Source organism: Gymnogyps californianus, chromosome 5, assembly GCF_018139145.2.
Source record: "Gymnogyps californianus isolate 813 chromosome 5, ASM1813914v2, whole genome shotgun sequence".
Taxonomy (NCBI): domain Eukaryota; kingdom Metazoa; phylum Chordata; class Aves; order Accipitriformes; family Cathartidae; genus Gymnogyps; species Gymnogyps californianus.
Genome location: NC_059475.1, coordinates 20,465,728 through 20,491,201, shown reverse-complemented (window position 1 = coordinate 20,491,201; position 25,474 = coordinate 20,465,728). Strand labels below are relative to the sequence as shown.

At 50.5% G+C, this 25,474-nt stretch overlaps 1 protein-coding gene across 1 annotated transcript in view; it reads right to left on the bottom strand.

Annotated features, from left to right (window-relative positions):
* The window catches only part of SLC25A22 (solute carrier family 25 member 22), a 53,624-nt gene that overhangs the window by 21,780 nt on the left and 6,370 nt on the right, over nt 1–25,474 (bottom strand). The window contains exons 2-3 of the mRNA XM_050898080.1: nt 8,937–9,052; nt 4,058–4,183 (exon numbers count right to left, since the gene is read on the bottom strand). Coding sequence (XP_050754037.1) covers nt 4,058–4,183; nt 8,937–8,956 — 146 coding nt within the window. The 5' untranslated portion in view covers nt 8,957–9,052. The remainder of the gene's footprint in view (nt 1–4,057; nt 4,184–8,936; nt 9,053–25,474) is intronic.

Here is a 25,474-nt window from a genome sequence, read left to right as displayed (position 1 = left end):
AGAGATAAACCACAGGAGCTCAAAGGTGGGTGAGAGCAAAGAAAAACAAAAGAAATCTCTTGGAGTGGTTTTCATTTACGATCTGTCAGCAAAACCCTGAGCTGAGAAGGGAACCACGTCAGCCGCTGAATGTGCCATTGTTCAGGCCTGAGTCCAATCTCAGCCCCTAATTCACAGGGGCTTTGAAACCCTCGGCTTACCCCACATGTGCTGTCTGCTTTCTAGAAACACAAAAGGGAAAAATGTCACTGCAAGGGCTGCTTATCCAGGGTCCCCTGTGGCAAACACGCGTGAGATGGTCTAATAAGCAGATCCCCAAGCACATGTTTTTAAATCCAGCTCTGGAAGGGAAATAAGGGGGGGCCAAAAGCCCCAATGCTGACTTGCTTGACTTACTCAGTGAAATTCGAAACAAAGCACACAAACACTAGATGACCTGAACGATCAGCCATCTGTGACCTCCCACGCAGATTAAAGCTCTTACTTTTAACACATCGGGTCCCACAGCAGGCAGCGAGCACTCAGGCTCTCGCCCTGGGGAGAGCGCGACAGGGTGCTGCGCAGGTCCGCTCCAAGGGGAAAACTGTCGCCTTCTTTGCTTCAACTACATTTACTGCAAATGGGAAAACTGTGCAGAGCGCCAGAATGGCTCAAAGGCTTTCGAAGGCACAGGCAGACACCTAACAAACCCAGAGGCGCAGTTCAGGAAGGCAGCGCAGATCCCCTGGCAGAGTCTCCCTCTCTGGACCACGGCTGCATGAAGCCCCGGCGCTGGCTGAAGGTTGCTCTGGGGTCTTTGGGAAGGGACAGGTACTTGCCGTGGCCATAGGGGAAGGAGACGTGCACATGCATGCATGCATACATAATAATTAAGGAACAACAGGCTCTTTTAAGTAGTAATAAGGGAAGTGTTGCTGATGAAAACAAGAATACATTTTTAAGAGATTTGGCAACACAAGGAGTAAACTTCATCTCCACTCTGTAGTAGTGCTGAGATGGAGAGAAGGAAACACAGAGTTCCCTTGAGGGCTTTATGGCCCTACTTGGGTCAAGACTGTTCTAGGTACCCTGCGTTATTTGTGAAGAGCCGATCCTGCATTGCTGCCAGTCGTGGCAATGAGTTTCCCCTCTCTGCTGGGACTCCCCGCATCCTTTGGGACCCCGTCTTTCACACACCCCACCCTAGCTCCTGTAGCTGGCACGCACCCATCTCGTTCTTGGGAGCATCCCCCCCGAACACATTTGCAAGCCCTAGAAATCTCAGGGCACCTTTCTCCTATCACCCTGTCATGGTTTAACCCCAGCCAGCAACTAAGCACCATGCAGCCGCTTCCCCCTTCCCCTCCCAGTGGGGTGGGGAGGAGGGGAAAAAAAAAAGTAAAACTCATGGGTTGAGATAAGAACAGTTTAATAACTAAAGTAAAATAAAATATACTACTAACTAAGAATAATAATAATATAATAATAATAGTAATGAAAAGGAATATAACAAAAAAAAAAAAAGAGAAATAAAACCCAAGAAAAGATAAGTGATCCACAATGCAATTGCTCACCACCCGCTGACCAATGCCCGAGACGCAATCCGCCCATCCCGGCCAACTCCCCCCTGTTTATATACTGGGCATGATGTTCTATGGTATGGAATATCCCTTTGGCTAGTTCAGGTCAGCTGTCCTGGCTATGCTCCCTCCCAGATTCTTGTGCACCTGCTTGCTGGCAGAACATGGGAAACTAAAAAATCCTTGACTTAATATAAACACTACTTAGCAACAACTAAAACATCAGTGTGTTATCAACATCATTCTCACATTAAATCCAAAACACAGCACTGCACCAGCTACTAGGAAGAAAATTAACTCTATCCCAGCTGAAACCAGGACAACGCCCATCAGGCTTTTCCACTGCAATGCTGGAGGCAAGGCATTTTCCCTGAGCCAGCAGAGCTGCTTTGAACAAGCCGCAGCAGAGAGGGGAGCGGGAAGAGCTGCTCCCCACCACGCTCATGCAGCCCTGCTGCCTCACCGTAAGGCTTGCACACCATTCCCAGACCCTCGAGCTGCAGCAGAGCGAGATGGAGCCAAGACCACGCCCAGCTCCTTTCTCTCCCTGGAAAAAGGGAGCCAACAGCCAACTAAAATTATATAAAACATACCTGGGGCAGCACAGCCCAAAAGCGCAGCTCTCTCCAGCCCACAGGGCCACTCCAAAGTGTCTTTGGCTCTTTCAAGGGAAAGGCTCCCCTGATGCCAAAGGTCTCTCGAGCTGAGCAGAAGCAAGGCATGCTGCCTTAAAGCAAGACAGCCACAATTTTAAATGAACTTGCTGCCTTCCTGGGTGTTCAGCAGACACCTTTGGGATCTGGTATCAATGGGCATACAGTATTTCCTGAAAAATAAACCCCTGTAACTGGGGAGCTCAGACAAGCCCTCCCAAATCCCTAGTTAATGTAAGGGTATCTCTGAAGACATGCTCCATGCATGGTAACAGCATCCTCTTAGTGCCTTTCCCTTGCTTGCTTAGGTAGGACACAGGATGGCCTGATGGTATCTTGAGGATGTGTTATCCCCATTAATTCCTTGTCCCTGCTGGCCCCTCAGCCCCCAAAAGACCCTTTCACTTATCCCCATAAGCCCAAGCTCACTTTCCCTACAGCTGCTGCCAATGCCAGAGGAACACCTCCAGCATTACCCATTCACATCCAGGCTTTGTTGCAGACTCTTAGGAGGAGCCAGCTCAAATATACAGGGTAAATCCTGTGTATTCCTTAACAGCACCTCATCCCACAACTCCTGGCTATGGAGCAGATCTGCACTCGACCGCTGGAGGTTAAAAGCCCCTCTCTTACTGAGCCCCCCTCCAGAGATGAGGCATCCTGGCATGCACTCCCAAGGGGAGCCTACAAATCCTCCGTCCTGCCCAAACTCCTGTTGCTGTCGTCTATCAGGCCAGGGGGAGAAGCAATCCTCAGGGAGGAGAAGCAATTTGCAGCAGTGGCAGTAGCAGGACACAACAAAAAGGAGAGGCAAGGCAAGACGGGAGGCCACGTCCTGCCAGCATGCGTGGGCACACAAACAATGCAGGGAGCAGAGAGCACTGTAACTGTCAAGGGAAGCACCAGTCTGCCGTGGCACGCCACAGCCTACAACCTAAGCTCATGCATAATTACACGTCATCAGCTAGAGCAAGGAGGCCTGGAGACTAAAACCATCAACATACAGAGCATTTCCTTCCTATTCCCACTCTGCCTCAAATTCTCCCGGGCAGGAAAGAGGAAGATATTGGTGGGGGGGAGCAGATAACACTACTTCTGAACAAAGCGGCAGAAGGACGGGACACACACCATCAGTCCGAGTCCCTTCTCCCCCCTCAATGACACCCGTACTTTTGGAAAACTAAGGCCTGACTCTGGTTCCTAGGATAAAGCATCTTGTGCTGAGTGTGGTGCACATTCTCACAGCAGATACACAGCCCTAAGCATCCCACACAAATCCCAGGTGAATTTGGTGGGCTGAATATATTCATGCCTTCTTTTCCTACAGCACTTGATTTTTTTGGACATAGGACTGCTGGGGTATCTACAGTATGTGTCAACCTGTGATCCTTCAGAAGGTCTGCATGCAGTGCTCTAGACGGGATGGGTGACTGCTTCCTCTTTTTAAAACTGACACAGCAAAGGAAGGACCTCCAATATGAGAGTCATGGAAACAGAAGAGAGGCAGAAAATCCCTCATGAACCTGATTGTGGCCCAGCAGAGAACCAAACTGGGCTCCCTGTGTTTTGGTCCTGAGCCCTAACAGCAGCAAACATCCTGCTCCCAAGCAAAGGATGCAAACAGATGTGCCCTTTGCAGAGATCTCGCCTGCTGGGCTCAGCAGCCTGAATAGCTGCTTTATTTGCTTTACATGCTTTAGCATAGCTTGGTTCAAGATCGTCCCCTAGCTTTCCTGGGGACAGCCCAGTTCCTAGAAATGCTGAACTCACCTGAAAGAGGTAACAAAGTGGAGGGACTCCCCACCGAAAGCCCCGGGGGATGCTGCCTGTGCGGGCAGTACTCACATGCTGGTGTACATCCGCTGGCCATTCTGCTGGTTCTGCAGGCGAGTTTTTGCCAGGTCAATGGGAAATACACAGGTGACCCCAATCAGCCCAGCTATCCCTCCATTGATCAGCTTGGCAGGTAAACTGTAAGGGGACAAGATGCAGAGAAACAGATGTCTTAGCACGGGGATAATGTCAGGGGAGGGAAAGAGGAAAGAATGGAGCTCTTTTGCATGACCAGAGTTAACACATCGCTGTGTGACAAGGCTGTGTGTCCCCCAGCACGAAGGGAGCTCTGCCTCAAAGCAAAGCTTGGCCCTTGCTCTACATACAGAGGATGAGGGGAAAGCAGCACATAGCATCAGGACAAACCACTGATGAGTGGAGTGGAGCCAAACAGCTAAGCCACACATCGCTAAGCACAAGGAAAAACCCTGTTCCCCAGACCCAAGGGTTTCTATTGTCCCTAGAGGAGAAAAGACAGAGTGCCGGACTGTCTACCACGTGGACAGACTTCAGTTAGGGCCTGATGGCATCCAAGCCAGCAGGTTTACTGGCAAATACTTTTCAGCACCGCAATCAGATACGCATCTAATGAGAGGTTCATGACACGTCAGCTGCTACCATCATGTGGGAATGAGCCCAGCAGAAGCACCCAGCTGGCAGCCAAAGAGCAGATGGCTGCAGCTCTAGGAAACTCCTTCCAGACCCACCGCCTGGGGCAAGGGGAACACACACAAACCAATAGCCTGGCGAAACCACTGGACTGGCAGCCTGCACGGCCGCAGACGCAGAGACATGAGCTCATACCTCTTGGGGAAATCAAAACCTGGCTGGCTGCATGTGCTTCCAAAACGTGGGGCTTTTTCCGCTTGCCTTTGTGTTCCCACAGGGAATTCTTGCAAGTGGCACTGAGTGAAAGTCAGATCAGCTAAACATGAGGTCCCAGCAAATTCAATCACAAAAAATGTCCAGCACTTACATGCTCAATAAACCACTACACACAGAGACAAAGGAAGCCTGTTTGAGTCAGCTCCCTCCAATAAAGCACAGGATATGGCTCCTATCATATTTTAACCCCAGCCAGCAACTAAGCACCATGCAGCCACTCGCTCACTCCTCCTCCATCCCAGTGGGATAGGGAGGACAATCGGGAAAAAAAGTAAAACTCATGGGTTGAGATAAGAACAGTTTAATAAGTAAAATAAAAAAACCCAGAAATATAATAACAATAATAATAATTGTAATGAAAAGGAATATAACAAAAAAAAAAGAGAGAAATAAAACCCAAGAAAAGACAAGTGATCCACAATGCAATTGCTCACCACCCGCTGACCAACGCCTGAGACGCAATCCGCCCATCCCGGCCAACTCACCCCAGTTTATATACTGAGCATGACGTTCTATGGTATGGAATATCCCTTTGGCTAGTTTGGGTCAGCTGTCCTGGCTATGCTCCCTCCCAGATTCTTGTGCACCTGCTTGCTGGCAGAACATGGGAAACTAAAAAATCCTTAACTTAAGTGCTACTTAGCAACAACTAAAACATCAGTGTGTTATCAACATTATTCTTACACTAAATCCAAAACACACTGTACCAGTTACTAGGAAGAAAATTAACTCTATCCCAGCCAAAACCAGGACAGCTCCCTGAACACAGGATGTGTCGGATATTAAACTGACGGCTGACAGCAGTCCTAGATCGCAGCTGGGTGAGCCAGTGAGGCTGAGTCCTCCCACAGGGGGAACGGGCACACTGCCTTTCATGACGGTGACATGGTACTCTGGATGGGGGCACAGACTGCATTACCCACTGGAAGCAGCAGCAGTGAGGCTGGCCACGCCATGGTGGGGTGAAGCTCTGCAAACACATTCTCCCCCAGCAGCGTCGCAGAGTGCTCTGCATTGAGGGGTAATTGCAGAGAGGATCAATAAGCGGCCATGCTGAAAGAGCTGCCTCTCAGCTCCAGGCTCAAGGGAAAGGCAGGATATGGAAAATCAGGGTTTCAACTTGAGGTCTCCCTGGGGGAAGCAGATAAAAGAGGGGTGGAAAAAAAATAAAAATCTTTGCCCCCAAGTGCTAAGTATGACCTTCACACTCCAGGAAACTCCTTTCAGCTTCCGCTCTCCTGCAGCCAGAGCTCCTTCCTCCTCAACACCCACACCGATACAACACACACGCACAGCCCCAGGGCTGGCACAGCTGGAAGAAGAGGTGCCAAGGGCAGGCAGACAGACCTGAGCTCAGCCCACATCCCCAAACAAGACGGTGCTGACCAAGATTAAATCAAGCACAGCACGTTAGGAAGGCAGGCCCAAATCAGTGCACGAGCTCAGCACAGGGCCAAGACTGCAAGATCTCACCAGCTCAAGACTCTGTTGCCTTGGGGATCTTTGCACCAGTCTGAGAAGGGAACAGATTTGCCTGCAAACTCCTACGCTCAACTTGTTCTCAGGACCCAGGAAAATTTCAAACAGTAAGCTTCACATCATGGTTCTCTCCTTATTTAACCCATAGTCACACTGAAAGAGGAGGTCAGAGACCAGACAAAAGCATGTCAAGATGGAGGCACCACTGGGAAAGAGGGTGTTTCAAGACAGGATCACATCAGCCTCCCCAAATTCAGCTCTGAAGTCACTGCTGGCAGGTCACAGGCTGCAAGGCACAACCAGTGCCCCTTTCCAGCCTCAGCACTGTCATCGCTTCTCTAAGTGCCCCTGAAATACCCAGGGCAGGTAGACACTTGCCTCTCTCAACCTGTTCCAAGAGTGAAATCATCACAGCGTTCATATCAGTTGGGAGTGAGACACAGACACATAGTAAATATCTTGCCTGCTGGCACTGTAAGTGCAAAAGATTCCCTAATTTCAGCACAGACCCCAGCAATAAAAGGGGAATAGTCTGATGTGTCTGGGCAAGACAAAAATTTGGGCAATGTGGGCTGCAGAGAGCCTCTCACTCTGTGGGTGAGAAACCCTTGCTCAACACCCCCATCGCACCTGAATCCAACCATCCAGGTTCCCCCATGTGCACTGCAGAGGGAGACTAGTACAGACAGACTATGCAGCAGTGTCCGGCGAGACATTGAGATCAAGTTCCACGTGCACTGCTGCAGAAATGCAATGCCCTTGGTCTCACCTTGCAGCAAATTGCTGCTGTGGATTTTAGTCTTTTGGTATCAGTCTCACTTTGCTAAGGGATGACAGATGCACGCTGCAAGGGAAGAGGGTTTGGTAGATCCTCCAAGCTTAAACAGATCTCCTTGGCTTGGCTGCCTGTGACCGCTGCAGACTTGCGTTTGCATAGATGGGAGAGATGAGCTAAGTGGGAGAGGTGAGGGATTTGGGGCACAGAGAAGAACCTGAGACAGAGGGCACTGCACCTGAATCAAAAGCTTTTTCCCTTGTGACTGTCATCCCACTTTTAAACTCAGTGCTCTCCACTCTCTCATGGGATGAGAATCCACTGTGCCTGGTCTCTCTGTCCTATTTAGCTTCTGCACAGCTACTGCCTCTCACTACCTAGGTGCGCAGGGCTTGGCGAAATGGGGACAACACAGGCTAGCATACAAATAAAGCCATTTGCTCAGTTTAACATGAGAAGGGATAGAAAGCCATCCCAGTTCTCCTAGTGCTCCTCCTCAGCCGTTTTAAGGAGTCCCTGAAGCCAGCAAGCTCCTGTGCCAAGACCACATTGGAGGGGCTGGGGGAGATCTTGGAGGACACATCTCCCCTTCCTTCAAAATACCAAGCTTCAAATGGCCACAGACATCTGGTCCTTTTGCTCCGCTGAGGCTATCAGGGACATACACCCATCAGGCTTCAAGGAGGTGAATCTCAGCATGCCCTTCATGGGTGTAAGAGAAGAGTGCCAAGTGCTCTCCAAACTGGGTAACTGATGACGGGCAAATCTAGGCACATAAACACTCCACAACGCTGCCTTGTTATCAGCACAGCTCAGGACTGTTTTCATTTGCAGAAGGCAGCCACGCAGGAAGATATACTAATCATGGCAAATGCTAAGAAGGGGCAGCCCTCTTGCCTGTAGCATTCAGGCATTGCCAAGTCCTGGCCCTCTGTCACCAGGTTTCATTCACCCACTGACCCCTCCTGTCCTGAGCTGGTAACCTGGAAAAGTAGATATTAGAAGAGGACCACAAAAAAAACCACAGGAATCCCACAGCATGTAGGAGTCATTTATCCGGGGCAACTTCACAAGCAGCAGAAAGTTAAACCCATGTGCAGGACTGTGCAGATCCATCTGACACAGCTCTTAGGAAGCTAATGGTACAACTATATCTTTCCAGAAAACACATCCCAATTCATTTCCAATTTCATTTGAGAGGACTCAGATCCAGCCTTTGCATGTGCCAGGACCAACGTCCTTAAGTTCCTGCTCTGCACTTAAGTGTCACGAATTATTTTTGGTACTTCATGTTCCTGCAATCACTCAGGCATTGACTGGCTTTAGAAGAAGGGCACAAGGCTGCATCTACATGGACTTTGTAATTACAAGCACTGCATCCTCGGCTGGTCAAGGAGCTGGCTTTGCACCCTTGATGTCAGCAAGCTGAAGTCAGCAGGTCAAGCTGACCTTTGAAAGAGGAAGCAAAAAAGAACAGACTCATGCAGGGTAAAAAGCAGAGGGCAGAAAGAAAAAGGCAGTGAGAAAAAAGAACCGAAGAAATCAGAGATGTGACAACATGGCAAAGAGAAAATAAGAGAAGGTTGAAAAAAAGCAGGTAAGAAAGGAACAGAGAAGGAATCAGAACTGTTTAAGGCCAGAAGATATGACCAGGTGATTTCCTCCAACCTCCTGTATCACAAAAGGGATTAAAGATTTTAAAAGAAAAATCTAAAGCACAACCAACAACTCAAAATTTTTTTTAAAAGTTACCTGATCTGTTTATCAGCCATTTAATTCAAACTTGATCTTGTTAAGAAATGAATCTGTTCCTTCAAATCGCTCCTTAATTTCTTTTTCAGTCACTTCTGTTTCACTTCAGTTTCTTCCTGGGAAAGGAGAGAAAGACACCAAGGAGACAAAGTTGAGATACATTCTTCCTGAAGCTCAGGTCCTACTGGGCAGGCTGCGGGGTGAGGCCAGCTGAGGAACAAGTGACTTAAGGGAGTACCTGCACTCCTCAGAGTGGAGACTGAGCTCCAGAGGGAGCCTTATAAATGTGTGTGTGTGTGTATATAAATACACAAGCACATATGGAGGGAAGAGCTGCCAGAGTTGTCAGGCTTCAGCAGCACGTGAGGAAGGGTAGCAGCCACGCAGTGCACGAGCTCTGCCCAGCATCCAGGACAGCAGTACCCATCACAGCTCTCAAACTCCAGGGAGTGTTTCACACAGCACCATGTGGACCTCCAATCCTCTGCAGGTCCACCCAGCCACCCCAAGACAATCACGTGCCATCGCAACACCTGTTCAGCACTTCCCTCCAATACATACATGCTGTTTCTAAAGGACAGTCTTTAAAAACCTGCCCCTCCAGTGGTTACAATCCTTCCTCTATTTCCCAGCCCAAATGGACAGCCCATGCTCAGTCTTGTGCCAACATTGTCTTTTAAGTAGTGCCTCTCCCTCCCCAAGCTATTGATGTGACTTTGCCCTTTGGACCACTCCTTTCAGCTCAATGCCTACTGGCACAGCACCGAAGCTCCAAGTCTGCAGGAAATGGTTCTCTCCAAGAGTCCTAATTGCTACTGTTTAATGAGAGCTGGTATAAGTCACCACACAAAGAAATCTGGACACTGGAGAAAATTTCAGAAGTGGCCACAACCTTCAGCTTTCTGGAGGTGTCCTTGTCTCCTGCTCACCTCCAACCTGGGAATCAAGTGCCCCATGTTTTCATCAGGCATCTCAGCAGCACTCAGCCACTCTCCTCCCTCTCCCCTTCCAGCTGCCACCTGGGTGGCGAGCCAGAAGCAGAGGAGATATCTCTGCTCTTTGCCTCTAGAATGAAATTTGCCCCTTAATTGCAGATTTCCTAAGCTATACAGAATCTCACATCCAAGAAGGTGGCTTTCAGGCTGACACTTCTGCTCTGGAGACACAACCTGAGGGCCAAAGGCGTTCCTGACAATAAAAGGTCCCTGAAAGTGTAAAGAGCTGGTGAAGGTGCAAACAGGTATGGGAAGGAGAGGGGGTGAGGCTACACACAGTTCAGCACTGACCCGCTCCCCCCTGTTACATCAAGTGCCACAGACAGGCCAGCATGAAAGCATTTGCACAGTCCCACGCTTGGACGACACAAGACTAAAACTGCCTTTTCTGGAGTCCCATGTTCAGCCAAAGCCTTGAGACCAGCATATGCAGCTCGCTAAGGAAAGGGGCTCCTCTCCAAAACAGTGCACACGAACTTCACCCACTACACTACACTATTACACCTTCCATCCCTTCCGTGCCCCTCTTCAGACAGTTTACCTGAGCTCGACTAATCTGTGGAAGCAGACCTTAAAAATCTCCAGATTAGCTAAGTCTGCACATTCTGAGTCAAAAATCACTTACGCCTTTCGCTGCGTGTGCTTTCATATGTATGTCCACAAGAGTAGTCTGTTTCAGCTTAATCTAATTCTCTATCAATTTAACCAGAATAAGATCAAAATATAAAAATATAGGGAGACTAGTTGCTGAAAGCGGGTAACCCTGGCATAAACAAGCCCTGAACCATGAAAACTCACTTGATAACATCTATACCCTCAATAGGATATTTGTGTTTATTGAGGCAGCAGCTCTGACAAAATACACGTATCAAGTGGTCCTGACACCCTGCTCCAAGCTCTGGCAAACTCCCCCCTTGTTGCCCTTGCTGCACCTTTCCCTGCGGAGGGGTATCCAGGAGGCCAGGCACCCATCACAAAGGGCAACGCCAGATAAGACAGCAGAGCTGCTAATATTCACCACTGACAGGTAGCCGAAAGAGTGAGAGACAGAGATGGACACACAAATGTATCACAGGGCTGTTTCTTACCTGCTGACACAAGTATGGTGATGGAGGTGGGAGAAGACGCTACCACACCAAGAGGGACTTGGGACAGCTGGGTTTAGCGCTCTCCTCCCTTTTTTTCTTTTGCCTTTTGGCTTCAGCTCTCCACCTGCCCAGTAACTGCAGAGCCCTCCTGAGCTGTCTGACCCAGCTGGAAAACTGCTGCTGCGTCTCACCAGGGAACAGATGCTCCTGCTGCAACTGCACAGCAGGAAGGGGTAAAAACAATCTTCCTGGGTTTAAAACTGGGCAAAGTTACAGGTTTCCTTGGTGCTGGCTGTACGGCCAGCAAATTCCAGAGCTAGTATCATCTCCCCTAACAAAAGCTACTCAACTCGTGGACGAGCGAGGGGAAGAGAACAATGTGATCATTTTACAGCAGACACCAGCACTTGATAACTGTTTATACAGCACCTGGCACAGCAGAGGCCTGAACGTCCATGGCCAGCGGATTTTAATGCATTAAGGGATTTTAATGCACTGAAGTGGAAGGCTTATTTGAGCTCTGTTTGTTTAAACAGAGCTCCAGCGAATGACCATTTGCAAAATAAACCCAAAGTCACTGCAAACTCTACAGAACTCCCTGAGTCCATTAAAAGATGGTGAATGATGAAGCCTCCAGCGCCCTGGCCAGAGAGTTCCTGGGGAGAGCTGGACCCCAGTCCCTCCCAGGGCAGGAAAATAGCTGCTGCAGTCCTGCAGTCTGAGAGGAGGAAAAACACAGGCTGGGAAGAGAATGCTGGTAATTTTATAGGATATTTAAAAAACAAACCCAGAAAAACATACATTTAACCTAGAAAGGAAAGAGATTAGGTAAAGACCTAAGTATATCTCCCCAGGAACATGGTGCTCTCGGGAGCCAAAAAATGCAAACAAAAGCAGGCAAGCAAAGCTTCTGCAGCCAAGCAGGGGTGTAGCTCCAGGGCTTCCTATGGGAGCAGGGTCAGGGAGCCAGGCTTGCATCTTCTCAGGAAACCTCCCATCAGCACCTGCATTGGGGCAGCAGACAAGCCAGTAGCACCAAAAAGGTGCTGATGCCTCAGAAAGTCTTCGTATGGTTAAACTTCACAGCCAGGTGGACAACGGCACTGCTGGAACTGGGAACCTGCATGGCACGAGGAGCAGCAGAGCTGGGAGGAAACTGGTAGCGGGTGGGCAGGGGAAACGAGAACTGCCAGAGACCCACCTCAGAGCCAAAGAGGCTGAGTAGCCCTCACAGAAGGGGGGTCCTGAATCGAACATCCCATAATTAAGAGAGCAAGAGCTGCATGAGCAATGAATTATGTGGCGTTAATTCCTTCCTAGAGTGCTGTTAACACAGCTAGGCACGGATTAATTTCCCATTACTCACACACTGGGACGTCCCTTCTACATTTATTAAAACGATCAAGCAAATTTGTTTTAGAGCGACGCACACACTGCAGCATGGGGAATCGCCTCTGTGTTAGACGGAGAAGCAGTGCAAACGGCCTGAAGTTCACGCTGCCATGTGTAGATAGCCCAGGAGCCTCCTCAGCCCAGCCTCTCCCTTTTCCCAGCTCCCAAAATCCAGCTCCAGAGAGTGACAGAGCAGCCAGACTGGGAGTACCACAATACAAACCTAGCCCGCTTTGGATATATCTGGTCCTCACAGCCTCAGCCACTGGCAAAATGGTGCTATTTTGCTCCCCTGCCTTGCCACATACCACACACACTCATCCACCTACGCTATCCAGATGGTAAGGTTTTCTCCAGGATGGCCAGCCTTTGCATACTGCAGACCTGCTGCATTCCTGATCAGCCTGGGGCACAGGTCTGGACTTTTAACCTTCAGTTCTCACCTTACCACCTGAAGGAAAAGTGCTTACCAGAGAATCACAGCCCGGCCTGGGGCATGGAGGGGCGCACACAGTCTCATCACATGCCATGTGTGCTGCCAGCAAGCTTGGTGGAGATACAGGCACCAAACATCTCCACAAGTCGAGACATTACAGGAGAAAGAACAGATTAAGCTTACCCACCACCTCTTTGACCATGCTCATCGCATTTATTGCCACCGCATTGCCCTATGGCTGTACGTTGCCACCTCTACCCCTAGATGTTACTGCTGTGCCCACAGTCTGACCCTGGGGGTCCCCACAGCTCAGCACCCTCCTTCTTGTCCTGCTCTCCCTCTGCTAGACTGCCAGAGCCACCACTGGCATCCTCCAAGCCAGTCATGGGCTCCCAGTCCACCAGCTCCCCCAGTCCTGCCAGCAGCCCTCCACCCCAAGGCTGGCTCTTTGCTTCTGCCCTCCGCCAGCCCTCCCATTTCCAGGCTCTCCCCTCCCCAGCAGCCCCACTCTGCAGCTGAGTGCAGCCTCTCGGGCACAGACTGTCAGACATACCAATTTATCTGAGCGCACGCAGGCTGCCGTTTTGACAGAAGACCTTTAGCCAATGTCAGCTGGCGCTGCGGCCGAAGGAAGCAATCCCATCCTCTCCCTACACCTGAACATGTGCTCCCATCCCCGCTTTCGTGCCAGCACAAACATTTGTGCAGAGCAGTCAGGCAGGGATGAGACAGAACTGGAGGCCAGCACATGCTGGAGCTGTCACTGAAAGCAAACATTCAAACTACAACCTTGACTTGAAAATAAACAGCAGAAAGGGAAGACAGGACTCCCTTCCACATATTTCCATTTGTCTTGAGAGCAGACAAACTCAGTGCCCCAGCCAGAGAAGCCGACATCAAGAAGCAGGGCTCAGAGGGTGAGAGGAGGGAGCAAAGCTGTACCAGCACCCACTGTGTCAAGAGGACACAGCCATGCGACCGCACACAGTCAGAGAAGGGAGGGAGGAGGGGAGCAGGAAGCAATCAGCAACTAGCACCTGCTGGGAGAGGAGAAACCCTCTGGCATCAGCACACAGCTTTCCTTCACAGCGCAAATGCATCTGAAGGTGCAGACGCCCTGCCAAGTTTTGCTAATGACTGAAGCAAAGCTGCCATCACAACAATAAGGTTTAAGGAGTGCAAACTGAACTGCAAATATTTCCAGAGAGAAGCTGCTTTCTAGATACAGGCCGGGCACAAAGCACGCAAGGGAGTCGGCACCAGGAAATCTCACCTGGGGAGAAGCTGTTGACTTGGCTCTCGCCTGCTCAGGACATTTTGGGATAGAGGGGATGGAGGGAATCGGTGGCAGTTTCATCTCTGCTGCTCGCTTGCCCTTAGGCTCTCAAAAGCAGGGACTATCATGAACTTCCTTACAGCACCAGGCAGGGCATTAACCCTCAATAAAACAAAGCAGCTCTCGAACACACTGGTGGATGCTCCCCCACTGCCACAGACTGTCACCTCTCCAGCTGCACAGTGGGACAGCGTGACCCCTTTGTACTGTTCTGCCACCAGGCAGAAGCCCCAGGGCTACAGATGCACACTCACCTGCCTTGCGGTCAGCAGCCGACTGTCCCCGTATGACGCTGGGCTTTGAAAGTGCCAAGCCCAGGGCAGATCCCCCGCTTGCCTCAGGTGAAAAAAGGCCAAAGTCCCAGCGGGGAGGTGCCACGCCACCTGCCTGCACCATTGGCTGCTCGCGTCCCCATGGGGACAGGCTCAGTGGCACAGCGCCCACTCAGCTTGCAAGACTGCGGGGATGCTGAGCCCCAGCACGCAGGGTGCTTGCTCCTCCTTCCCGACAGCCCTCCGCAAGAGCCCTCAGCTCCTGCAGCCCCTTCCATCCTCCACGACTTACTTCTGCCTTGTGCGGCTTCCCTTCCGCTGGCTGCTCAGGATGGGTGTCCCCCGGCACCCTCCTATCTACAGCCAAAAATGCCAGAGCACGTTCGCAGTGAAAACAGTCAGGCTGGCACCCTTGCAAAACAGCAGGCAAACTTTGCCCCTGTATCTGGCCTCCACGCTCCTTGCAAACTGGGCTCAGTCTGGGGAGCCTTAACTTCTCCATGCTGTGAGACCTTATGATGACAGAAGAACGCCTCAAAACATCTCCCTCATGCCACAAACAATTAGGCAAGTTTCCTGGAGGTGCAGGACAGTCCCCAGGCTGAGGGCATGTTATAGAGGTGTTTGGCTTTGCAAACACAGGTGGTGGCAGCATAGATTTACCTGGATACCCACAGAGGGGAAAAAGAGGACCAAAACTCCTGATTAGCAGCAAAGGCTCCTGAGCTCTCATTCCAGCTCTGTTACTGACTTGCCCTTTACCTTCAGACAGGATTTCCAACCACAACTGCCTGTCTGAGGAACACCCTGCTCCCATGACAACATTCCAGCTTAGGAAAAAACAAGCCATGAACAAAAATAGTTCAACATCTTAGCAGAGGCACTTGCCCACCACATCCTTTACCCATCCGGACCAGTGTAGTTATACATAATGTTGCGACAGGAGAGGAGCCACAACAGGGCCATGGTGGAAGCGTCACAGGGGACAATCCTGCAAGCCCCTGGGACTACAGCAATGTCCTATATTCTGATATTGCATGCACAGTGTTGCAACTGTCCTCTCCCCCGGGATTTATTTGAGATTACAGGAAACTCAGAGACCTCATTTACCTTCACGCAATGGCAGTCAAGAAGACAAAACAGAGACAGCAGAGACTGGCGTTGGAAACGCAGTCACCTCCACCACTCTCCAAGGAGGGAGAGGGCTCAGCACTCAAGAGCTTCTTTTGAGCTGGTCCAACCAAGCCTGCCATCTCAGGCACAGAAGTCCCACCATGCGCTGGAGGCAGCCCTCTTTCTCTCTCCCCCCAGATTTGCCTGCTGGCCTCAGTCACCAGGGCCACCTCGATGCAAAGCAAAAGAGTTACTAAAGACATCAGACAGACACTTTACTGCACCTAGCAACAGCTCCTCTGTCTGCTTGGCCTCAGCCACACTGGGAAAAGCCAACCTAGCTGCTGACTCCAAAGCAAGGATCGGAGTGAGTGGAGCAGCAGGTATTACTGGAAAGGAAGGGGACAAAAGAGCAGGGAAGGAAGTGGGGATCCTCCTGCCTCCAGGCAGTAGGAGCAGGAGGAACACACCCAGTTTTCCCACGCTCTCCCCCCTGGGCTCTCCATCCTGCTGGAAGCAACAGGCTGGCCCCCCGCTCCCAGTACAGCATCGAGCAACTTTGCCTGCTTTGCTGAGAAACCTTAAGCAATAAGTCAAGACAACAAGCATCTTCCGTTACCTCTGTGAGAGCTAAGGCTTGGAGAAAGGCCTCCAAAAGGCACTGCGAGCAGCAAGAGAAGTGCCTTCCTGACATGGAGAGCTTCTCCAGGCCAAACCACCAGCAACTTGCTGAGATTAGTGCAGAAGCTGTTTGCCTTATTGCTTAACAGCAGGAGTCCCATGGAGGCCTCTCCTTGCATCAACATGATCTCTCTCCCAGACGAGTCTCCTACCCCTCAGCTGTACTCCAGGACAGCTCAGGAAACAGAGTCCAGTTCATAAGTCCTAACACCAGATCACACTTCAGTTACCAGAGCACATCCCACTTCGGCCAGGCAGAAAGCTTGCCAAGGGCAACTGCTCAATGCCAAGCCATCTGCATTCAAGTCAGACAGACACACTTGAGGAGCAGGCCTGTGCCAATCTGAAACAAATGCCAGATACGCCCTTCGACTTTGCATGTCTTGGGAAACTGCCCCGGATCAAGAGCCGGAAAGTTGACGCTCATCTTGAAGCTGGGCTTGGGTATTAGCACTGCAGCACACCAACAGGCCCCAACACAGATCTGCGACCTGTTATTTTAGGCGCTGCACAGACCTTCAGTCAAGGACAGTCCCTGTCCTGGAGGTTTTGCAGCTGAACTGCAAGACGGGATAAGTGAGGACAGCTGTTAGAAGAAGTGACTCACCCAGGGCTCACACAGCAAGTCTTGCTGTCCAAGATATCAGGGCTGCCAAGCTGAAGGAACCAAGGGGAAGGTTTCAGCAGGACAAATGAGCTTGCAGTCATCTCACTCAGAACACATAGCAGAGCCTTGCTCCATAGGAGGGCAACACATTAAAACACTCTTATAAGGCAGTAATTGCAGTGCCTTCCCTCACAGGAGGGACACATAACAGGTCTAAAAGTGCTCACAGCACCCCTGGCAAGACTGAGGGGAGCAAAGGAAACCCATGGGAGCTGTTGGCACTCTTCCCATCTCAAACTGCCTCTTCTCCAAGTTCTCAAAAAGGCAATTGGGTCTAGCAGATGAGTCTCAAGAGACCTGGCTCCTCTGCTCTGCTGAAATGCCACATCAAGCATGCTACAGCCCTGCTCCCCTCTCATTCCTCTGAACACTTACAACACAAGTAACAAGCCTCTAAATTATGGACAACTACTCATACTCAAAGGCAAACTCAGTCTTGGCTCTCCATGGCTTCTATGGAAACAGGGAGCAAGAGGCGTAGGAGCCAGAGGGCCAAGAGCCCTTTCCATGTATCTCTTATCATAAAATCTCGAGTGATGCAGTGATACGAGGTCAGAGCACAGCCACAGCAGAAATTCAGGCCCAGTGTTTTGCTTGAAAACAGTGGTGGGCTCCAGCCTTTGGTCTGTAGAGACCTGCAAGTCCCTGCACCAATTCAAAGGGACCTGTAAAAAGTAGCTACAGAACAACTAATCCATACGCAAACACAATGAACTGTATATATGTGGCAACTTCTAGAGAAAATGATTATTTAAATTAAGTTTATAATGGCCTACATTATTTTGCAGCTGAAGAGCCAACAGTGGAAGCACAAGCTAACTGACAGATAGTAAAATTGCCTACACATGATCATGCTGGTGTACAAGCAAGTTTGCAGCTTGGACATCTTTGGACGACGTAAGTGCGTGCTTATTGCCAGTGATTCCCCTTTCCAAGTGCCCCTTGAGAAATCATGTAGTCACACATTGAACTGGTGCAATTCTAACTATTTTTAAACCCACTTTCCATTGGATCAGTTCTCCATACCAGTTTTTATGAAGTCACAGCTTCAGAGACATGCAGCATTAGCTGGAGAAAGAGAACAGCTTCGCTGAGAAGTTGGAGTCTGGCAGATGGGAGACAGAGCTGGGAAAACAAACAAGAACGTATATACAGCATGTCCTCTTCAATAATCTGTGGTGGTCAAGAAAAGGCAGAGCCAACTGATGGTGACAGACAGACCAACCCTTTGATCTGGAAGGACTTACCACTGAGAAACTAAATGGTGCAAATCCCTCACTCGGGTGCTCTGCCAAGAGACCGGCAGAGTAGAAAAAAGGTTCCCCCCTCCCAGTTTAAAATAATCGTCATGTACAAAGCAGTAATTAAAAACAACCAACCAAGAAGCCCAAGGGAAAGCGAGGGTTGGATTCTAGCTCACTTGGTAGGAATGAGGCAGAGCGCTAAGCTGAGGTCCTGGGGCATGAAAGGGACCATTCATTCCCCACCAGCAACAAAACCAGGGCTCCTGGCTCTCAGCAGACCGATCTCCTCTGAAAGAAAGGGGCACCAGTGGCCCTGCTGGGAGGAATAAGCATCTTTTCAGGCCAAATTGCAGCAGTACCTCATCAGAGCAACACCCAAACACCCACAGAGCTGCTCCTGTTCGATGCCTTGAAGTGCGTCCTCCTGGGACAGTGCCAGCTTGCTGCAGCCAAACCCAAGGCTGCAGAGGGGAAGGACTGACAGCACAGGTCAGTGCTGTGCCTGCTGCAGACCCCCTGCTGAGAGCTGGCAGTCCTGCCTTGGGGTTAGCATGGGGCGCGCAGGATGGACGTGATGCAATTCAAGGCCTCCCAGACCCTGATGATGGCCCACAAGTCGGAGAGCTTGGTGGCAGCTGTGTCAAGGACCAACTGTTATGGATGACCACCACCTTCATGTCACAAGATGAGTATGGTTTTTCTCAGAATGCTGCATACAGCCCTAGAAAAGGCTTTTTCTCCTTGAAAGGGGGGGGAAATACAAACTTTTCTTCTTTTGAGAAGAGAGAAAAACAACCCACAAATCCAAGTTTGTTTCCCCTACATTGTGTTCCTTCAGGCAGATGTTGAATAAGATGCATGCCAGAAATAGCCCCAACGTCAGCTACTCCAGGGCTATAAATTAAGCACCATCCCTTCCAGCCCAGCAGCCAGCAAGAGGCCACATGGCTGCTCCCACAGTGCAGTGCAAGGGAAGACCAATGAAACTTTTGCGTTAAACTCCACCACGTCAAGGCTGCTCCTTCCTTCTCCAAACTCATCCAAGCCAGCAAACAGACAGAGAGAAGAGAGAGGGGAACAAAAATCCTCACTGGCCAAAAAAGCTGGCCTAGAAAATGCCCCCCATCTCAGTGTGTGCCAAAGCGGCCCGCAGCTCTGAGCCAGTGGGCTGCTCTGATCCTGCACAGAAAGCCTCCTACCCACCAAGCTGAGCAGTGTCCCTTCCTGCCCCTGAAACAGAGAAAAGAAAAGAAAAAAAAAATCACCACCTCCCGCCAGCATCTGAGGTACCCCAGCAACCATTTCTCTTCCTGCAGACTCATTTTTTATTTTCTTTTCCCTGCAATGCACCCATTAGGAGCTGCACATGGGTACCTCCGTACCACCAGTACAACGTATACCATCACAGCTCCTCACCCCACTAACCACTCACAGTACCTTCACCCAAGCATTGGGCTGTCCCAGGAATAGGCTAAGGAAGAAGAAATAAATTTATCTGCTCTAATCTGCTGCAGACAGACTCATGTGCATCCCCTGTCAGTCCACAGGGATCTCACAGAGACCTTTATTTTCCTACCATGCCTCCCAGGAGGGCCAAGTCCTCAGCAGATGCAAACCAGAAGAGCTCATTGTCTCTGCTGGAGCCTGGGGACTTGGTCCCCCACCAGCTGCAGTGAGAGGGCACATTATTACAAGCACATACACACTTCTGTCCAATTTCATGGGGTTTCCTTGCCCATCTGCCTCTAACAGCCTCATCTTCTCAATGATGCTCCTGCACAAGGTCATGGTGACCGGGAACAGTTCAGGCCTTGACAGCCCAAGCTTACTTGGCAAGCGGGAGAAACAGCAAATCAGAAAAGTAAAAAGAGGGAGGGGGGGCAGGCAGGATACCTGCATCTCACCCCAACAGCTACTTGCAGAAAACCTGACCAAAACTGTGCAAGCACATCAGCTGCTTTCCAGCACCACTCTTCCTACTCCTCCTTCCAGCTCATGCTCACAGCAAAGGGCATGACCTGTGATTACTGCAGGAAGGGGAAGAAGAGAAGAAATGCAGGAAGCCTCCTTTGCATGCATAGTGATCTTGGCTGAAAAGAGCCCCAAAAATGCTTAACTCACTAGTTTCAGAAGCAGTGCAGGACCTTACTATCCCACGTGCAGGACTACAGGAACAGAGACATACGCCACCATCCTGGACTCGCAGGCTGCGTCATTCCAGGGTGGTGGAGCACAAACTGGCATTCACCCCCATAATCTGCATCTTCTGAAAAAAAAAAAACCACCCAAAAAAACCTGGTGGCAAGCATCCTGGCAGCGTCCCACAGGACCTAGCTAAGCTCTGTGTGTGGCAAGACCCAGACAAGCAAAAGGGACTGAGGACCATAGCACTGCAGAGAATGAAATTGCTTGCAACTATTTCTTGTCCTTTCACGAGAACATTGCAGTCTCAGTTATGAGCAGTGCCAGAATACATGAGCCACTTCCTCTGTTCCAGGATTCACTGAGGGGAAATAGGGTAGACAACAAAGCAAAATTACTATCAGTACCTAGTTCACAACCTGATTGGAGCAGAGTTCAAGCGCAGGTTGCTTAAGTTTGTTTCTGTATATTTCCACCTCCCAGTCTGTGTCATATCATGCTGATTCATTCTATAGATCCTTTTCTACAGACAGTGTAGAGCACAGGAAATACCCAGGGCTAGCTGTTCAGCAAACCTGCACTGAAAGCTTCCTTCCATCTACTGCGCCTACTGCTAATTCCCTTCACAGCTCTGCTCATTAATAAAAACACAACACAATAAAAGAGAACCGCACACATATACACCTTGCCCAAATTGCCTCCATACTGGCTGATCCTGAGTCACCACCAGCGATTAACTGTTGCCATGCACTGAGGAGGACATGGTTATTAAATTAATAGGGGCTGCTTAACCTGGCTACAAATATACATGAGTTCTTTGTGCCTTAGTGAGCTAATAAGGCATGTGCTAATTACATTAATTCAAACAAGCCCAGCGTGCCCTGAGGGCAAAGGGAGAGAAGGGCGCAGCAAACCCAGGCTTTTTCATAATAGCTGTTCAAGAGCGGAAAGTACTTGCCTTGACACGGCTTTCGGAGGAGAAGCACAGGAGCACTGCAGCTTGCACCCTATGGCTCGCTCAGCCCAGCTGCCTGGTTAATGTGCAAAAAGCCTTGTTCATTCATCCAGCCCTTGGTTCAACGATAGACACGGGACCCCCTCTCCAAAGAGCCAGTCGGCTTGTCCCTCCCTACCTCCATGGCCCAGAGCACATCGCAAGCCTCAGGATGACACCCTGCTGCTTTGCGACTGTGAGCCTGGGACCTGGCAGGCAGTCCCTTTCCCACAGGGACCACGTGGCACCGGCAGCCTCCAGCCATGGAGCACCACTGGGGGCTGCAAGTTACGTAGCATCCTGCCACGCACCACTCCTCATGCAGACCTCTCTCCTCCACCGCCCCGAAATCAGCTGGGGACAGCTCGGCCAGACAGGCAGCACGTGGAAGCTGCAGTGCGAGCTCAACCAAGTTAGGCAATCCCAACCAGCTCCCTAAACCTATCTGGCAATGGGGGCAGGCAGGCGGGACCGTGTGCACCTCCCATGTCAAAATAGGAACAGAGCCTTCAGAAATGGGAACGGGAAGGGACAGACTGTGGCAGGAAGAAGCAAAAGGACAGCAGGAAAGAGAGACGCACAATCCCAGCAAGGTTCAGATATGCTCAGAGAGGAGCCTCCCGTCTTTCCAGCCCAAGGGAAACCAGATCCCTCACCTCTGCCACCCCTGGTGAGGACGAGCCTTCCTCGGCATCAGCTGTGCTCACACTAAGGGTGTCTGCCAGGCACTGCCACCACCTCCTGGCATGCAAGAGAGGGAGAGGAAGAGGAAGAGGAGAGGAAGTCAGTCGTATTTCTTTGCATCTCCAAGGACACGTGCTCACCAAGTGCTTTCTGAAGCATGCACTTGTTCCTGTGAACACTAGGGGACTGTGCCAGAGCAAAGCAAAGGCATGGGTTTTTTTCCCCTCTGTTCCTATTTCTTCCTATGCCGCATGTATCTGGCGGTACACAGGGCCATCCCCAGGAGGCCTGAAAAGCAACCACCTTTCTCTTGCAGCAAGAACTATGCCATGTGAATTGCAGGGTGTTTTAAAAATATGATGCTGTCTCTCCCCCTCAAAGAGAGAATCTACAATCAGGCACCAAGCAAGACCCAGGCCTGCGGAAGGGTAGTACAACGCAGTTTGTCCTGCACAAAGAGGCACTGGTACAGGCTCAATGCAGTCTTGACAGTGGCTTGGCAGAGAAGATGCAAATATTTTCATGAAGGAAACCATACTAGGGATTTTTAGCCCCAGGAAAGAGCATCTCTCTTAAGCCACATGATTCTCTTTCTCAGCAGAGGCTGTGATTACTCATCCACTAGTCCAGCATAACTTCAGGCTACTGCCAAAAAGGAGGGAGCTCTTCCTTCCCCCAGCAACTAGAGGAACTCATTTCAGACCAGGCCTATTCCCAGGTCAATGCGTAGCTGTGAACACACAAATGCTTGTGCTGGCACAAAAAGAGACAGGCAGCAGTGAGAAGCAGGGCTGCCCCTCTCAGCAGCACCCTGCAGCCTGACTGCTGCGGGCACTGGAGAAAAAAAAACCAAAACACGATAAACAACAATAAAATAGAACAAGAATCCCTCCAGGGAAGCCTGGGAGATAAGGGCTTCTGGGCCCTGACCAAATTGATTTAAAAGACCTAGAAATCCAGAGCCCTGTGGGGCTATACGTCAACTGATAGCTGTCACTTGGAGTCCTGAAGAGGGACTGCACGAGCCTGGATGGAACAGCAATGCATCCAGCAAACCCCACGCCCTGCCCCTGTAGAAAAGCCACAGTGCCCCAAGAGAGTCAGCCCCCAACATGAGTGCCAACGCTAAAATATTGTAGGATAATGAAACAGGACCCCAGGGTCTGAAAGGAGGTAAACCCTCCTGTGTCACACTCTGGAGTTAGGAGCTGAGCTCCACCTAAGGCAAGGTAACAGAGAAGCATCGAGCAGCAGCCACCATGTAAGCATGCAAACACTGGTGTACAAGCTGCAAGCTCAGCTGCTCGCTAGAGCCAAGACTGTATTTCAGGTGCCTTTTGTACAAGAGACCAGACATAGAGAGTAGACAGGATAACAAAAGGACATCTCCCAGCCTCCCAAACACTTTGCAACAGCAGGTAGAGACCTTTCCAAGGAAGGAAGCTTATCTCATTACTTCCCACTGCTGAAGGCAGAAGTTGACTAACGCTCCCAGTACACTAGAAGAAATGCCAGTTAAATGTCATGTTAATCAATATTCCTTGCCTCTCAGCCACAGGAACAGCAATACAGGACACTGCTGCTGCCAGTCCCTTTGCTGTGGGGGTACATGAACATACCTGCTCCGCTCCAGCATCACAAACAGCATTTCTCTCCTCAGCTGTTTGTTTACGCCACAGCTCTTCAGATCACAGCAAAATGGTTCCTTGCTAAACACACGTCAGTGGCCTCACACGGGTCATGTTGCTCCTAAAGAGGTTAGCAGCTCCTCCAGGGGAACTCGTACGCACTCTGTGACAAGTGGAAGAACTGTCAAGGGGACTGCAACCACCGCCTGACAGCTCGGGATTCTGTGACATAATCCATCCACCAGCTCCCTACTCACCCAGAGTGTTGTGAATCAGCAGGCTGCAAGGCAGGCAAGGCGTTCACAGCAGGAAGACAATATATTCAGGAGGCTACAGGCAAATGAAAACCAATGCAGTCCTACACACTTAAACAGAGCAGAAGGAGATGGGTAACACAAGAAAGGAAAAAGAGTGAGAGGAAAAAAATGTCCATTACCTGCCAGACATATCCACAAGAATTTACCTGACACATTAAGCATCCTCAGTAAAGTGATTCATCTTGCATTACTTAAGAATTAGACCTGTTTTCAGAAAGTGTCCAAAAAAAAAAAAAAAAAATCACCCCTGAAGCACACCTCACAGCCCTGCTCTACCAACCCACTGTCTCGCCAAAGACTGCATGGCAGGAACGGCAAACAGCATTAGATGCAATGAATTCTCATGCTAGCGAGCAGTATAACAGGCACATTGTGTTGGGGGACTAACAACGGTTTCACAATACAGAAACCAGACACGCTGCTCTGCTCCAGAGGTCCTCGGACAAGGACTTCTGGGCTCCAGTCCACGATCCCCATTGGAGCCAGCTGTGGCTACTGACGTGGGAACCTGCCTGCCCCGCAGCAGAGCCCACACAAGAGGTGGCGCAGCACTCTGCTGCTGCCATGGTTGGTGTCAGGACCCCAAGTCTGGTACCAGCTAGGGAAACCATGTTCTCCTTCCCCTGCAAGAGCAGTAACCTCATCAGGGGAGAGGGGAGGTTGGCCACAGCAGCCAGCTCTGTCAGAGTTCATCAGGGTCGCTGACCGTGACATGTAAACCCTCTCCCTTCCCATGTCCTTTCAGGCTACCAGCAAGTATGTCAGCTCACATATATGCACAGGTGTGTCCAAACAGCACATGCCCCTTGCCATGGCTGATCTGTTTGCTACCAACTCCAGACCACCTCAATTTGCACTGCCACAGGTCCAGGTAACCACACCAGTGCAAGAGACAACCCGGTGTCAGATCACACCACGGCCTTCCCACAATCTCATCCATGCACCAAGCAACATCTCACAAGCTGCACAGCAGCTCTGTAGCCTCTCTCCCACAAGCTGACCCTGCACCCCTGCAAACTGGCCATGGCTGACCTCCACCAGAACAGCCCAGCAAGTGGGCACAGCCGAACCTCACCGCAGGGGAAGCAGGAGCTCGCTCCATGCCAGGGAGCTGGCAGAGCCGCAGAGACTGAGTCAGCGGTGCACAGATGCCTCCGGAGCATGTAGAGGCTGCAGGAGCAGCCTGCTCAGCCTCCCTGGGAGCGTGCTGGCAGGCAGCACACCGCACGGCGCACTCGGGCACGCGCCCACACACAGCTCAGCAGCGGCCTGGTATTTCTTCCCCCCCTTCCAAAGCCAAATTCAGACCATCTGTTGAAGTATTTCTGCAAATCATCCCTCTTTCAGGAAGGGCCACGGGCTGAGTTTAGTTGTTTATATAGCGTCTGGCATTTCTGTAGCGCTTATCACTTCAGTATCCAAGCTATTTCCTTCAAGCTCTCCATTGAAGAACCAGAGTGGGGCATCAATGAATCTTCATTGTAAGTTTCTGCAAAAATTAAAAAAGGGGGCATCAAAAACACAACAGCTGCTCAGGTTGTGCACACAT